General features: G+C 37.2%; 1 protein-coding gene across 6 annotated transcripts in view; it reads right to left on the reverse strand.

Moving 5' to 3' along the window:
* The window catches only part of NCKAP5 (NCK associated protein 5), a 376424-nt gene that overhangs the window by 155832 nt on the left and 202755 nt on the right, over positions 1-17837 (reverse strand). For all 6 annotated transcript variants that reach the window (XM_088168358.1, XM_088168359.1, XM_088168357.1 and 3 more), the window contains exon 5: positions 16157-16290. In XM_088168358.1, coding sequence (XP_088024484.1) covers positions 16157-16290 — 134 coding nt within the window. The remainder of the gene's footprint in view (positions 1-16156; positions 16291-17837) is intronic.

A 17837-nucleotide genomic window follows, 5' to 3' on the forward strand; every position in this document is an offset into this window, starting at 1 on the left:
AAAATTGATTGCACACAAGTATGAACTCTTAGCTATCAGTACATAATCAACTTTATGAATTTTACTGTATCATTCATCTTATATGCTCTCACACTTAACACAATCAATAGGAAAAGTTTCTCCAGAAAGATGCAATACCTGCAAACAGCCTCTCTTAGCATGAAATGAAGGCCAGGCTCCAGTGAGTGGGCTCTGCTGGGCACGCTCCCCTCGCGCACGTTCCGGAACATTGCCAGCTCCTTTTCCTGACCGGGACAAATGACTTCTCCCAAAGGGCTACTCAGGAACTGAGCTGCTTTTTAAAATAAGCATTTACATGGCCCCACACTGAGCAGAGACTCTTCTGCATGAAGCCTTCATTACTCATACATTTCAAATCTGTTGCATTAGCACACGGGGCATCAGAGCCGCTCATTCTGTCTGGTGCTCTGTTCCAAAGTCTGCAGAGCTCCTGTTCCCACTTGCTGCTGGGGAAATCAGGCTTTTTTCTTCACCACATGTTAGCCAGCGTCTGACCTACATCAGGAAGAAGAATGAATCTTCCACTAATCCACATCCTAATAGCCAGACTTTCTTAAACCCCAAACAGGAAAGCCAGGCATGTGACAAGAAGCGTTATTCCTGCCCCTACTTTTCATTAATATTCTTGTTCTTCAACTTCTTTTTCATTTCCTTTTTTTCTCTTTGCAAAAATATATCAGAGCAAATTAATGACATTAATAATAATCTACTGTTCAGAAATTACAAAGATATGATCTGCCATTACTCTGTCAGGAAGCGAGGTATCTCTGTTGCAGTATTTAATACAATAAACCTTTTAAATCAGCTTTAACAGAACTCAATCAGAACGTACTTGCAGTGAGTAATATTCTGTACTGGACCTGCAAGTTGTTTATTGAAATAGCATCATCTATGGCACATTGAATCTTGAATACCAAAATTATACAGTGGATTGTATTTTGTTTTTATTTTTTTCTCATTCCCAAAGGTTCTTAATCCGATTTGGGAGCCTGCAGACTTATACCAGGTAAGCAGAACTCTCATCTTCTCAATTAGTGAGAAGACTGGTACTGACTGAAAACTTCACTACACTGGACAGGCTCCTTTGGAAATGTGTGTCAGGTTTATTTCAATTTTGGGATTTTAGAAAATGCATTTGTAAAAGGTCTTGTATAATCAATAGTATATCAGCATATCAGTAGTAGTATAATCTTGTACAATAATAATGGTGGTTAGACCATGAAGTTTGGAAATTCAGATAGGAAAACATTTTCCTGACATCCAACACTGTTCTCTCCCATTTACCCCATTTTTCATGTTAAATTTTAATCTTTTTTAGTATACATTTTAATATTAATTCAATGCTGCTTAATAGGCTTGATCAACTGCTACTTCCCTTTGTTTTTCAGACAAGCATTCCATGCCTGATGAAGAACTCAATCCTATTGCACATCTTATGAAATTCATCAGGGTCAAGACTGGGATCTTTTGTCTCAGGTGAGACATTGCTTTACTGAAAAAACAAAGATTTACTTTGCAAAACACTGTGAATTCTACAGATGAGAAGTCTCATGCACAAAAATTTACATATACATAGACAAACAACTTGGCTTTTTCTTTACCAATAGTTTCTTTGGCTGCCTCCACAGGATACATGAAGACAGGGACTAAAATGCCCATCTCAGAAATTGGGTTATTTGGCTCTCAACTACCCAGAGCAGCTGCTGGTGAGGTCCCAGAGACACCTCCTGCATCACAAATCCACACAAGGGAGGCTCATGGTGAACACTGCAACAAAATCAAGACCTTTCCCTCTCAACCCTGCACTCCACTCATAAAAAAAATGTGGCAAAATGAAGGCTTCTGCTCTACCACCTCCCCTCAAAAATAAACACACAGGTTTTTATCAGGTGGCCTGTATGAGGTTATTTTCTTAAAGGAGAGGAGCTGTTTCTACCCACATCCTACTGGGGAATTTAGTTTTGTTATAAAACTCCTAGGGGAGCACTTCTGTCCCTGTTCAGAACACCTCAAATCCAACAGAACCCTCATAAATCCGAGAATCCTGTAATAAATATTTAGCCTTACTTTGTTTTCAAACGTGCTTTTTAAAATACCATTTACAATGCTTGACAAGAAGCATTTCCAGCATTTCCTTCCTCACTGAGCACGAGTTACCTGAATTTACCATTCTTGGCTCAGGAAAGGGAGACAAGACATCCAAGGAATGGTCACTTTCCCTGCTCAGTTCCCTCAGCACTGGCTGCTGTAGATCTGTTTTAATGAGAGTTAGTTGGCTGGGTCAGAGCAAAGGCACAGACTTTGTGTGCTATAATCACTGCCTCTGCCCACAGATCCCATTTCATATCATAACTGCACAATTTTAATTAGTCACACCAGATTCAGGTGGACTGTGCTCTTTTGTTACTCGCCCATCATTAGGAGCACAACACCAAAGCACATGCTGGATTATTCCAGAGGTGCACAAGGCAGATTTTATATAAGCATCCTTGTACAACTCCTTTGAAAGATATCAGGTCTGATGATCAGCCACTGAGTATGAGGTTAGAAATAATGGGGTCAGTAGCCACTTGAAACATTTTTATGGCTTCCATTAAATGCAATCTGTCTGTGAAAGACTCAACATCTGTTTAGAGTTCATTTCTGTCTTTTCATTCATACATTTATTTTTTTTTTACCTGGTAGATGGACCAGATTTTCAGTTACCAAGGTTTTCTTTCAGTGTTTAAGTACTTCCCATCCTATGCCTTAATTCCATATATCATTTCATAGCAACATCAGTTAGTGAATTGTTCAGAATTTGTCTATTTTTTTAGCTGTGAAACGTCACTATTTTCATTTAGAAGACAACAGAGGAAACAAATCCCAAGAGATTTTGAATCATTTTCATAATCTTCTTTTAAAGTCAACTGATTTAGGAACAGAAAAATAAAGGGTGAAACATGTTTACACAAATATTTCTTCAGGTCAGAAACAGGAAATTTCAAGCTAGGCATTCTCTGAATTACAAGATTATATTTTTAATTACATTTGTATCACCTTCTGTAACATGAGCCATAAGAATCTTTACAAATCTCTGTTTGGACCAGGAGGGCAATGAAGCTATTACTACCATTTATTAAATTAACACATTTTTCAAATGTAGATTTTAAATTTCAGAAAGTGATATAATTTCCCCTTGAAAGCACTGCTTATCCTCCCAGCACACGTTGCTGAATGTCATTTCTGCAGGATATGCATCCTCTTCACCCAAAGCTGCAGCTCAAATAACCCACGAGCTCCCTGCACAGCAGTCCAGGGAACATTCCTTGGGGACCAGGGAAGGGAGGGAACACTGATGCAGACACCACTTCTGGTGCTGTGTTACCCACTCAGTTTACACATCAACTCCCACCCCAGCCTGGACTTACCCCAAAATATTTTGGTGGGAGAAGGAGTGTCGTTTTTCTATTTAATTTATCTCTGCAGCTTCATAGGCTATTAGCTAACTGTAAAACCTGCATTTTCTTGGAAAGTCATAAAAAAGCAGGTAAATCAAGTAAACTCTCAGAATACCTAAAATGTATTCTTGTGTATTACTTGCATTATTATTACAGGTATGTACACACAACAGCAGATGCATTTAGAGGTTTAATTTTAAAAGTTTGAATACAAAACATTAAGAAATAAAAGATGATACTAATATTTTTTTTTAATTTAATTTCAATGCATGTATGAAATCAAGAGCAATATCATTTACCAGCAATGTTTTGGGTTTGTCTGTGTAGCAGAAAAAAGCAGAACTAGCACAAGAATTGGCTGGCACTCTTTAAGCATTAAATTAATCTCAATACTGCAGACATAAATTTCTGTTAGAATTACACAAGAATAGACAGAGAGTAAACAAGATGCTCAAAATAAAATATATTCTTATCTACTATATTTATAGGATAAAAAAAAACACTGGCCCACTTCAACTTAAGCATCAGAATGAAATCACATCCTCAAAGGAATTAGTTAAACAGTCCTAATCCTTCATTTTCTAAATCCAGCACTAACTCTCAGACTTTATATTGTTTAATCTGAATAGTGAAGAGGTCCTCTGAACAACATGATTAACCCTTCAAAATGAGAATCAAGGCACAGACCAAAGATTCAAGATGAATCTTCTAAGATTCCAACATCACATCAGTATATTTTCCTAGAAAAGTGACTAATAACACAAGCCTTGCCAAACAGCAGAAACTCAGCAAATATCTGTCCCTTCTGAATGCAAGAAGTAGAAAAATGGCCTTTCAGAAACTCTGCTGGGTGTTAGTCAGTATATATTTGTAAAAAGAACCTGATAGAAGAGCAGAAACTGAGCAGTATTAACGTGTGCTACAAATAGGAGGAGCTCAGTACAGCACAGGTGTGCAGCAGGAACAGCTGGACACATAAATAAATATTCCACAGTGGCCATGGTGAGATCATGGAAGGAGTATTGCTCCTGACAAGGTGGGGCATGAAGCTTCTTGGCCTAATTTTAGGCACAAAAATTTACGGGCAACAAATACCAACCAAACGAGTAGAGCAATTCAAGAAAAAAACAGAAAGTGAATTAATTACCTGGTTATAATATGAATTACAAACTATTCTTCACCACAGGCATGCTGGTTTGTATTTATAACTAGATTAATATCCATATTAAAATGCCAGATTATTGTAAACAGAGACTGTATCTTTTAGATTTAAAACATAATTAACTACTCAATATCCTTCATAAATTGGAGGGGAGGGTTTTGAAGAAATAATAATGCAGCAGTGAGTTTTTCTCATTGCATAGTATTTCATTTCATTATGACTTCATCAATGCCACTGCTGCTCCATAGCATGTGCCAACCTAATGATAAAAGGTTATTTCAAATTTTCATATACTCCAGATGGCAATGATTCAGAAAGAATCTCACTCTTTATTTCAGTAGGATTAGGAAACCTCTTATGACAACCTCAATTGACATTTCTCATCCTGCCAGCACTACAATGGATCCTGGTGCCTGTGTTTCACACTGCAGTTGCCAGTATAATTGTACCATTACACACTGGTTGAGAATACACATATAGCACTGCAATAAACACTAAATATGTCACAAAATATGCAGCACAGGGCTCACAGTGAAACACAGGCAAGTCTGGAACAGGAAAATATCATTTATTATTTTGCAATGCTATAAATTTCAGCTGAATGGAATCCAGAATATTTTAAATATTTTCACAAGGACACTCACTAAAGTAAAAAACTAGTAAAACCAGTGACCCATTTTTCTCCCTAGTATACACTAAAATTTTCAACAAATATTTCAGAAACAAATCCAAATGGCCTGTTTGAAACTCAGTATTTTTTTAACATTCCACAGTAAATTCACACCAATATAAGAGACCCTCCCACTATACACTCCTGCATAGACTTAGACAAAAGAAGCTCTTTTCTCAGTGAAGGGATGAGACTAGGAAGAACAGAATTTGAGAGACATTTGCCTTTCAAGGAAGACATTGACAGCTGGATTGTTTTGTGGTTTTTCTCTGCACAGTTTAAAAATAAAAGAGTAGCAGCAGCAGCAATCTGCAATACTTGAGAAGATGAAGAAATACTTTGTCTTTAAGAGAATTCATAATCTGAGATACACTTGCACTCAACAAGCCAATAGGAGGGATCTCCACTGTAGATCACTTCTAACAAAAACTCACTTTGATGTGCTGTAATTGAGACTGTAATTAAATCAGTCAAGTCCCTGGCTTTTTAATCTACTGATTACCTTGCTCTGCCTTACCTACCTTTCAGAAAGAAGTCTTGGTCAGAATTTTCTGTTTTGTTACTGATTTTTTCTGTAAAAAAGCAATATACACCAGGGCATTGTTACTTGCTTATAATCCATACATGACCTATAAAGGGTCAGTTTTCTCATTGTTAGGAGACACAAACTGGAAAAAACCTTCCAGATGAAGACAGTGCACAGCAATAAAAGCACAATCAACTCAGTGCCAACGAAAAGGCTTTAGGATAAAGGATGAAAGCCACAGCTAAAGACAGAAAAATGTTTCCTACTGATCAGGTGAGGCAGTGTCTCAACCCATGCCACATTTATTCAATTAATAGACTGCAGCTTGCAAACACTGATAAGGGTACTACAAATTAATAATCTAATCTGTATTCCTAGAGAATGAAAGCTCAGTTCAAAACACACAATTGGCTTGGATTTCCAGTTCTGGCATCATGTACATCTCCCTCTGCTATGTACTGCCATGGAAAAATGGACCATTAGATCCCACAAGTATTGAAGAACAAAAACACTTTCAGAAAAAGGTATGTCAAGTTCTAAAATGCAACACAACCTCCTGTGCCAAAACAAGACTGCAGAAATCCCTGTTCCTTGCAGTGTTAAGCCTCATGATCTCACATCTCCTCCTAACCACTTTTCTCATGACAAATCTTCCCTGGCATGACACTTCTTTCCTATCTGGAATGGTGGTGAAAATCAAGAGTAAAATCCCTTATCTTCCTAGAAAGCAATTGAACAGAGATTCAGTTATCATGGAATGGAATGATGCAAAAGAAAAATCTTCTCCAAGGTAAAATGTAAACTAAGAGTGTGCAACAACATCTTAAAAGGCTTAAAGTGTTCCCTACAACGTGACTTGTTCTGAACTGGATTTGTAATTTCTCTGCATCCTTTTGCAGCATACCCTTAATTATCTGGTTGTCACAAGAGGAGTTCATTGTTTGATACAATACAATATTCTACTGACATCCTTAGGACAATGTTTTCAGGATAACCTATCTGTAGTTATTACACTGCATGCTTAGAAGATGGATGTTTTCCAAAATACATATTTAATTAATGCTATTTAACACACTGTTTGACTGAAGGCTCGTAGTGCCCAATTGGTAAAATTTGAGATTATGGGGTGGGCACTACACATGAATTAAAGCCACATTAAACTGAAACAATCATTCAAATCAATCTAAATTTGCTTACAGTATCTGCAAACTGAAGCACGCTTTAAGACCAAAGATAATCACATTAAGATTTTTGGAAATGCTCTACAATAGAAGCTATCTGAAATAGAAGACAGTAATTGTTACTAAATTGTGACAGAATCCCTGTGGAGTTAGGAATTATAACAATACTAGTCATGTAAGTTCAGGATGATTAATGATACTGCAAAAACTATCAAGATTGTAGCAATTAACCCTTTACAGGCAAAGCTCACAGTAATTACTGAGACCCCTTCCTGCCATAAGCCAGACATACTTGACTCTCATTGTTACATTTTTAGTGCAGTTACCTGGCACATTTCTGGAGCTGGTGGGGATCTGGTCCTCCAATTTTCCTTATTTATTCGAATAGTTTGAATCATGCCAGATGACTTAAAACTGTTCCATTTGACCCTCAGTGTTTCATTCTTCAGAAGGGAAATGCCTGTTCCTTTCCAAGGGACATTCCCTCTGCTAAGTCTAGATCTAAACCTGGGGAGAATCAGAAGAAAGACCTCACAGCTGTCCTTGCTGATACTGATGGGCTAAACCCAAGCATCTTTTCTTTTTTAAATCCCATTTTTAACTCTACTTGACATATGTCAAGAAAATGAACAAGCAACATGCTTGCAGCTGAAACAAATTCCTTACACCTTCAGGAGATAAATCCCTGAGGAGACACTTGTAGAGTAACTGTGAAAATGTAGTATCAGAGTAAGGTATGAATAATTAGAAGAACTGCATCTATAAGCTAATACAAGGAAAGCAAATTCCATCCTGTTCTCTTAATGTTTATCATATACCCTGAGAAGCAAAACTCCACAAAAGTTTGCATCTAGCATAGTGGATTTTCAGCTTTAACTATATTCACCACAACCTTTAATAATCATATTTGAAATGTGTGCATAGAGGAAAACAGATGCCCAAAATATTTTGGTAAAACAATAAGATTAAAACTAAAATTTTAAGTTGCCCTGTCCAATTTTAAGCACTGAAAAAACAAATGAACTGCTGCACAGCCTGTTACATTAGAACAATACCATGCAATAATTACAAGTTCTAAGATAAAATTAAAATTACCATAATAATTCTCCTGTGAAACAATCCAATCTATGCAGACTACGAATTGCTACTAGGTTGAAAAAATGCATTACCACCTCAACTCAGGCAGATAAATAATTCTATTTTCATTACTTAGTGGAGATACTTAAAAGGTTATGCAGAGCAGGATGAAAAACTGATTATATTTGCAAATTATGAATTGGTCACATTCAAGGACCAGCTCTTTACCCACACACCAGCATTAGAAAGACAGCTAGGCAAACTGCAAAGTAAAAATATGATTCCACAAAAGTTTCTTGCTGAGGAGAGCAGAAATCCCAATTGATAGGGCCCACCTTTGGGTACTACAGGTGGTATCTAGAAAGGGAAATCTTTGTGCCTGTTTTCCTGTTCTGTTCCTTGTACCACTTCCTTTAGAGTTTGTGAAAGGCCTTTTCTCCTCCCTGCCTCATTTACACATGAAAACCAGAAAACCTTGCTTTGAATCGAGACAAAACAAAGTATTCCTCTATTATTCTGCTCAGAGAGACAACAGTCAGGATTTAAACATCCTCTCCTCTTTCCCACAAATCTGTATCTTTCTACTATTTAAGGTACTAAACCCCTAAAAGTACTTGGAGCACTTTTTTCCTTCTGCCCCTACTGAGAGGTGAATCATAGAATGGTTTGGGGCAGAATGGTTTGGGTTGGAAAGGACCTTGGGAATCATCCACGTCCAATTCCCCAACCGTGGACAGGGATGCCACCCACTAGATCAGTCACAGAAGTCACACCAGAATCTTAATAAGGACGAGCACTTTTCAGGATCAGATTTTATCTGCTTGCAATTAAAATGGGAGTGTAAGCTCCCTGGTTTAGTTTGATGTAAAACTGTAAAGGTAAAACATAGACTCAGTCAACCAATGAACCTTTGAAGATTCCAATCATGTTCATAAAAGACAAGTATAACTAAGAAGACCATTTGACTTTATGTCAGCTTTATAATCATATTATTCCCTCATGGTTTATATTGCTCTGTGCCTACTACCATCAATTTGAATGCACACCACTGCCCATTAATGATACATTTACAGTTTACAAGTTTTATAGTGCAGAAAAATTACTAATACAAGCCACCTCAAGCATTGAACAGGAAAACAACCACAAAAAATGTGATCATAAACTCACGTTTCTCTCTGATCCATTAGTAAAGAGGAGCAGTCTGTAATCTGAAAATTGCATATTGAGCATGGGTTTTCAATCATTTGACAAAAGAACCCACAAGTCCGAGAGGATCAGTAAACTCAAATGGGATAAATCCATGTTGTTTGGGTAGCAATTAAAGCTAACCATGAAATCAGAGGATCAGTCTTATTCATATTGATTTTAAACATTTGTCTTTCTGACTCTCCAGGGCAAATGCTCAAATGAAGAAATCAAAGTGTGGACATTTTGTGTGTGACTTAGTGGAGCACAGGAAAGACCAGAAGCTGTGACAGGGACATGCAATGGAGGTTTGAACACTGTCCCATAATTTCCATACCAGGAAGGAGTCATTAATAAAAAGTGCCATTGTACAACACTCTGGGTAGGACAAGAAGTCAAAGAGAGATGGAATCACCGGGTTGGTGTAGAAAAAAAACTCTGCTGTAGCTCAAACCAGACTGATGCTTTTATAAACAGCCTTTCAGTTTACCAGAGTCATCCATGACAGATCCTAAGGTAACACTTGTTCTTTGCTGGCCTTTTTCTCACCTGTTCTTACCTAGTTCAACTCCTCTAATCAATTTTAATTTAATCAACTTTAATCAACTGGGACATAATTTCTATTGACATAGATTTCTTTGAATTACTGGGCTCAAAAAGGTAAATGACAACACTGTTTCAAAGGTGACTCTCCATAGTATTATTCCACTGTAAGGATTCAAGGCCTTTATCACCACACTGCCTGGGTATTTCCTCCATTTCCTTTCTAATATTCTTTGTTATGTAGATATTATGAAATGTGGATAATTTTTTTTAAAGACAAAGGTACACAAACAATCTGAAGAAGGGAATTTTCCATGTTTGGGTTCAGAAAGATGGATCTGATTTTTACATGAATAAACTAGATTTTGAAGACTTCTGTCACTACGAAACTGGAAGCAGAATATCATTTCATGTCTGAGAAATCAGCAAAAGGAAAGAGATGCAGAAATATGAGTATGATGCATCCTATGAGCACATAGACAAAGCAGACACAGGATTTCCTGAGCACACAGATCACCATGCTTTTGCCTCTGGAAGATAAAATTACACATTTCCCTGGTCCCCATGCAAGAAGCTTCCAGCAACTAGGGGCTGTCATGAAACACCATCACATGATTTACCAGTGCATTGGGTACTGAAATAGGGCTGGCTCTTAATGCAGCCTCAGTGCCTTCAGAGTCCACAGAAGATGGAGAACTGCAGGTCCCTCCCTGAGCATCTTGAATAATGCCTGGAGCAAAGCAATCTTTTGCTCCCTGAAAGTGTTACACAAGTCAATATACATCATGCAATACAATTTGCTATAACTCCTGGTCCTGGCATGACTCCTGTGTTTCAAGTTTACCCTGGTTCTTCAGTCACTCTCTGCAGTCACTCTGAGCTCATTGCTTTTGTTCTTCCTCAACCTCAGCATGAAAATTTTATTTTATCCTCATGATTTCTATGAGAATGAGAATTTTTTTTTCTGAAGAAAACAGATCCATGACACTCATTGAAGGTACTTGTCATATTCGTGTAGTTTCAAAACCATCATATTACTACACAGAACTAAGAGTGGAAAAAATTGGGCCTGGTATCAAAAATTAAATTTCCGTTTTACTTTTTGTTGGGCAAACAACAGAAAACCACCATATGTAGTACAAAGTAGCCCAGAAACTGAGTGGGTTCAAACTCTATACAAACTTGGGGCAATCTTCCCTTTGGACTTAGTTTCATGAATTTAGTAAAGTCATTCCTTTGTGCTCTGTCAGTTGAAAAGTATTCACTCAAAAGCTCCTTGATCTTACTTAGAATGGCTCTTGACGTTCTGAATAACTATTATAGATGAAATATGTACCTAAGTGTTGTAGATGCACATAAATAAAAATACTAATGTACTCACCCCAACAGTGTTAATCTAAAAGAAACTTCATTCTTAAACTGTCAATTCTAATCAAAAGGCAAGATCAATATCCTAAGCAGTAAGTCAGAGCCCCAGAAAAGCAGAATTCACACCATGTCTTGAGGCTTGTAGAGTCCAGCAGCTTCCCCCACAACACTGACACCCACCCTGCTGCTCTGGGAGGAGGTGGAAGAGTCAGGAGTGAAGGAATGAAGTTGAGCCTGGAAGAAGGGATGTGTGGGAATAAGTGTTGTTGATAGTTTTGTCCTTGTATTTCACTACCCCACACCATATTTAATTAGCAATAAATTAAATTAATAATCTTTACCAAATCAAACCTTTCCCCTTGATGGTAACTGGTACGTGAGCTCCTGTTCTTAATCCATGAGGGCTTTTTTGCTCTTCTGTTCTCTCCCAACCCTCTTGAAGACTGAGAGTGAGAGAGTGGCTGTGTGGGCACCTGGCAGCCAGTCAGGGTGGCAGTGCTCATCTTGCAGCCAGCAGCAGGGCAGGAGCAGGTGAACAAGAGACACCCATCAGACTTGGAGAACTTTCTTGTGTGTTACACTTAGTCACCTGTTCTCCTTGTGACATTTCATACAGTATCAGATTATAAAATCCAGAGGTATCTAAAACCATAAGGCAGGATGAAAGGTCAGCCTTTGACACAGCCTCCATCTCTGCCACAAAACCCCTACACACAAGCCATGCAGGGAGAATGGCAGGAGGTTACTGCAGAGCTACACAAAGGAGAATTGCAGACAACTTCCTCAGTAATGTCCCTCTGAGGAAAGGAGTGAACTCCCACATAGCATCTTACTCACCCCTGCTGCGACAGAATCAAAGGAATGGCATCAATAGCTGCCAGGAGAGCATTTTAATCTCCCCAGAAATTAGATTAAAAGGTTATTAATGGTTGACCTTAGGCAAAGTGACCAAACACAAGCCTACTGAGCTGGTGGGTACTTTCCCAGACGTGGCCTTAGCTGGATGTGGATTACCAGCCATGGCAGTAAGGCCACAGGGGTGAAAGCAGCTGTGACCTCTGGATCGAGCAGACCTTAGAAATGACAATGTGATGAATCAACATCAATATGCTGATGCAATGCATAAAAATCTCCTTATCACAGCTGCAAGGAAAATAGCTATCATTCCCACTCACCTGTTGACAAGACAGAGGGGAGCTAGGGGAATTAACAATAATTGGAAAATACACAAAGGATGTGCCTAAACCTAAAACCACACAGTTCTTTTATGCCAAGAGTTGTAAGTCATTTTTTCCCTTGTCAGAAGCAACAGGCTTAACCCTACGGTCAGTATTAATGTGAGGGAATACACAGTCTAATGAAAATTGCACTCATCCCATTCACAGGACCCTGGCAGATCAAACAAAAACCATTTCCTACTTTTCCAGTAGAAACATCTATTCTTAAAAGCCTGAGGCAATTTTCCAGTCACAGACATTGGTAGGAATAAACAACACAACTTTAACTGAAATAGTTTTTGAAATTTACCCAAAAGGGATTTTAAGATTTGGTAATGGGCTCTTCAATTACTGTTTCCAGATACACTTTATAATAGTATTTATTGAACTTGTTTCATTCAGACCAAAATAGTGATCAAAGTAAAGCTACCTCTGTTACTGCTTTAACACTTAGTCACAGTTTAGAGTCGCCTGAACTGTATGCATTCAACAGACAACAAGTACTATTGCTTACTGATGTACAGCAGAGAAATGCAATCAATTTATATTGTGTTTATTAGTGTGCTTTTTAGAATGATATTATAAATCACACCTACTGCTGTGGGCGGAGTTGTTGCATTTCTGTTCCTACTGTTTTACTGTTGTAGGAAAATGCTGAAAGCCGAAAAAGCACAGCTGAAACTAACAACAAGGAGGTAAATGAGACACTGTACAACACCAAAATGGGCAAGCCAGACTGCATGGCACTGTCTTGGAAGAAACTGGGCTGATTTCTTGTTATAGGGTAGGTCTCTGTGCATTAGGGAACTGTGCAGCTATACAATGTCATGCCAAAAAGAGCCTTATGGAATTTAACAGCTGCAGCAAAGCAACAGATCTCAGTGAGTTTAAGAAAGAAAACATCAAGTATTTCAACTCAAGGTGAGATTATACTAAGGCAATGCATCCAACTACAGTGTGAAAACCCAGCTTTAGTATTAAATATTTTTCCTGCAAGGTTTCTCCACACCTCAAACATATTTCATTTCCAATAAAATTAAAACACAAATTTAAAACTACATGGACACATGTCACAATTTTGGAAAAGAAACTTCAGTTTAAAAGCTCTTTCACCAGGTATCACGTATTTATCAAACTAACTACTGCGTCACTTTAAGGCTCTGGCAGATTTATGCAGGTGTTAAGAAAGAGAACTTCAATTTATTTCAGACTACTAGGCTGAAATATTGCTTACTTGGTAACAACAGAAACACCATTCAATAAAAAAACCCCTCACCTTCTGACGTTCTCCATCTCAAACCATATGCTTTTATGACAGATTAAAGTTTCCCCACAATTTCAATTTGGAATAGGGAACATTGCTCTCCTGATTACAAAGGTCAATTTACAGATTGCCATCAACTATTATATTTCATTCTTTCCATCATGCAAAGAAAATAGTTTGAAATGGAAAGAAATATATGTAGAAATGTCTAGGTAAATCTTCTCAGTTCAGGAATTACACATATTTAAAAGATTTATGCTGTGGTATATATTCTTATATTGATCTATCTACATCTGAAAGCCAGAATGTTTGAGCCCAAAATATTATTCTCTAGTCATCTTCTTCACTTGGTTCTAACACTTCCTCCCATCACCATTTGTCTTGTCCTGTTTAATTGTGTTCAAATTAAGAAAAAAGGTTCCAAATCCTTCAAACAATACAGAATCTCTAGGCAGCACAAGATTATCCAGCTTCCAGTTCCATTATTTGTTTAAGCAGGATAAGAAAAAATACACTCATTTAGGGAGAAAGTCTGTTTGTGTAAGCATATATCCTAATATTCTATCAAAAATCAGCAAAAATAACCTTTAATATTCTTCAAAACAAACATAATGTTTTAAAATAAAACAAAATATTTAAGTGACACATTCTCCTCCTAGCATCAGGCCTACACTAAAATGAAGCCACAGCCTGGATGAGGCCAGCAGGAGTTTTCCTCACTGGGCTAACCAAGTTGCCATTAATGAAAAATGGTATTTAAGTTTGCCTTCAAACAGTTTAGCCAATGTGCAGACAGCCTTAAAAAGAACATAATGCTGATTTAGGGGGCCTTCACCTTTATCTAAATCAGAGGGACAGACAAAAAGAGACAAACAACTTTAATTCAAAGAACTTGTGTCCCTCTGCTTCTCGATAGACCCGAGCACACTCGACTGCAAATAGCAGTGGAAGAAAAAGAATGGATTAATTTGAAGATAGTGGACTTCAGGGATCCTGACTAATAAAATAGTTTTTCTTTTCAGAAACATGGTAGAAATGAATCAGACTACTGCAGTTCCACAGGAATAATGAAGAGCTCTCCTGAATAGATCTGAATATGCATCAGTTAAAATTTTATCAAGGCACTGGGAGCATCACTCTGGAGAATGGCTCCCCCTCATCCCTTCTTTTCTTAACCATGGCTCCATCACCTTCAAAGTTAATTTCACAGGTTTCTAGCTATTGCAGCAATAACACTATTCTAAAATCAGGACCTCAAGAAATTCTTCCTTAAACAAAGATTAATATAAAATAGAGCAAAATATTCAAACCAGGAATACTCATGGGGGTGGATTTATTTTGTGTATATTACTCAAGGAGTCTCATCAGAATAAGTAAAATTGAAACCAAGGATCAACAAAGAGGAACAATAGAAAACTAAAAAAGAAATATCCTTAGCATTTTTAATGGAGAATTGCAGAATTAACTGAATACTTAATGGTTTTTTTAAATAGTTTTTTTTTAATTCTGCAGAGAATTAATGCAAATTTTTCCGAACACAAAATAATAGAAGAGAACAAATTTTATTATTGCTATCAGTGGTTTTTAGAGTGTTGCCTAGAAACCCAGATTCAAATCAGAGGAGCAGCATAGCAAACACTGAGGAAATACAAAAAAAAAAAAAAAAAAACACAAAAAATGCCCAAAGCAGAAAACCATAAAAACCCCAAGAAACATTACCAATAAAAAAAATAAACCTGCAGGTTTTTTTCACGTTATTTAACTGAACTTGAGCTTTTAACAATTCAGTGGTCTAAGGCAAGGAGTTAGTATTCAGTCTTGGTGGAAAATATACATGAAATTACATTGTCTCTTTAGATTTTTTGGATTGTTTTGTTTGTGTTCATGTGACAAAAACAATGAAAAAAATTTGTTTGATGTACAAGATCTCATCATGCATCATGAAAACAATAAATAACTCAAATCCTTACTATTATCATATGAATGGTTTGTGTTAATCCCTGTTCTAAGCTGGTTCTTTTGTAAATGGAGCTCTGTTCTAGCCCAAAGCTCTGGCCCAGGCAATGCAGGAAGAGATTTGAAGCAGGTCCAAGCAGGATGAGCTTGCCCAAAGCTGCCAAAAGGCTTCACATTTTCTTTCTCTGTTCAGATTAATCAAACCCATTCTTGTTTACAAGGCACAAACAGCCACAGACTGACTTATCAGTGGCATGCATTTCTTGAGAAGGAAAGACCTACACTTAGAAAATTATTGGGAATTCTAACAAACACGAAATCCCTAGAAAAGAAAATTTTCACCATCCCATAAAATGATGGCACAAACCTTCCAAGTATTCCAACAAACATTTAGCCAAGAGCTTGTGGTGTTTACAGAATTTCAGAGAGGGAGCAGGTTTTGCCTTAGATTAGATCCATCCAAGTGATCAACAGGTCTGGGCAATGTTTCTGCACCAGAAGTGTGTTTTTCCCAGCTTTTGAGTGCAGTTGACTGCCCGTACATACCTGGAAAACTGTTCCTGCAGCCCCCGCATCTGAGCCCTGCTCCGCTCCGACTCCAGCGTCACCTCCCGTAATCTTTTCTCACTCTCAAGTCTCAAATGTCTTTCTTCCTCCAACTCATGTATCAGCTTCTCACGCTGAAATAACACCAAAATTTATTTGTTAATTTTACACATACACTGCATTTTTAGGGAAAAAAAATGAGATTTAATTTGGGAAAAATAATTTTTAAAAAATTAAAATAATTATCTTACTAATCCAGTGCCACCATCATCAATGTTATAGAGGGAAGAATTTTTTCAGAATATGCCATCACACTGAGCTACCCTTCCTCAGCTCACTCATGAATGTCAGCATATTGAAAAACAAACACCCATCCTCTCCTTTAAAGTGCTTTTCCTTCACCTCCATTCAAAATAAATATAAAAAATTTATATTTGACATCTGTGACCCATCTTGCTAGAATGCAGACATGGGAAACATGAAACAAGAGGTCAACTTGTCACCCATTTCTGAATGCTTCAACCTCACAAGGAGGAAAAGAACCTGATTCTGCAGCCACTGGTTTTCTTGTTTTGGCTGAGAGAAGGAGCCCTATCAGTAAAACAGAGTTTATTTTAATTTACTTTGTGAATTCTATGATAATGAATGTATTTTAAAAGCTGAGTACAAATCAAACCAAGTAAGAGTGACAAAAGTGACATTAATATTACTAACAGTTCTCAAAGGCAAATAAGATATGGGTTTTGTTAATTCTTAAAATAAAGGACTCAAAAACCCAACCTACAACATACAGTACTACTTGGTAAGTCTACATATGTCATGGCCTAACACTTATTTTTTAATAAAAAAAAGAGCATCATATAAAGGATACCTAAAGATTTTAAAATCCTATTTCAATAGTGGCTAAATATAATCTAAGAAGAGCAGAAGAATTAACCTAAAACTTATTAAAAATGTTCTTGCAATTAAAAGAATGTATTTACAGCCTTTTCCATGTGACCCTGTTAAACGGAAATTAAATTAAATTAAATTTTATCATAGTGAATTTCAATGAGAAAAAAAAAATCAATAAAACCCCCAAGGATTTTACGTGGCACTACATTATTCTCTGTCAGTGATGGGGTTCCCATGTCTAGGAGCAAGTGAGGTCATGGTAAAGCTACCCTGGGTTCCCCACCCATCTGCTTTGTGCCTGTGGTGCAGGGAGATTTGCAGCCTGTCAGACAGCCTGACGTAATTCCATGTCTGACCTAAATTTTCATGACATACCTGCAAAAAAGTATATAAAAATTATCCATACAGTTTCATTAGTAAATAACAAAGGTATCTTAGAGATAAGCCATTAAATGGGGGAGACAGGCTATTTGTACAAATCTCACAGTTATAAATCTTACTGGATAATAATTTACAATAGCAGTAACCAGGGGACCAAAAATATGAACGTTGCCAAGTGGAAAACGGATCTTAAAGACAGTGATAAATAAGCAGATGCCACAAAGGGAGGCTGCAAAGGTTTAAATGAAATATCTATATGCTTGTGAAAAAATAGGAGGAATTACTCAGAGAACAGAGGGGTTCTGTCTGGTTTGCCATATGTAATACCTGTAAAATGGAAAACTGTACAACAAGAAACAAATTACTGGCAAATAAATACATTGTTCTAACTAAATTACCGAATGAC

The sequence above is a fragment of the Sturnus vulgaris genome, chromosome 7 (assembly GCF_052056855.1).
Source record: "Sturnus vulgaris isolate bStuVul1 chromosome 7, bStuVul1.hap1, whole genome shotgun sequence".
In the NCBI taxonomy this organism is placed as follows: domain Eukaryota; kingdom Metazoa; phylum Chordata; class Aves; order Passeriformes; family Sturnidae; genus Sturnus; species Sturnus vulgaris.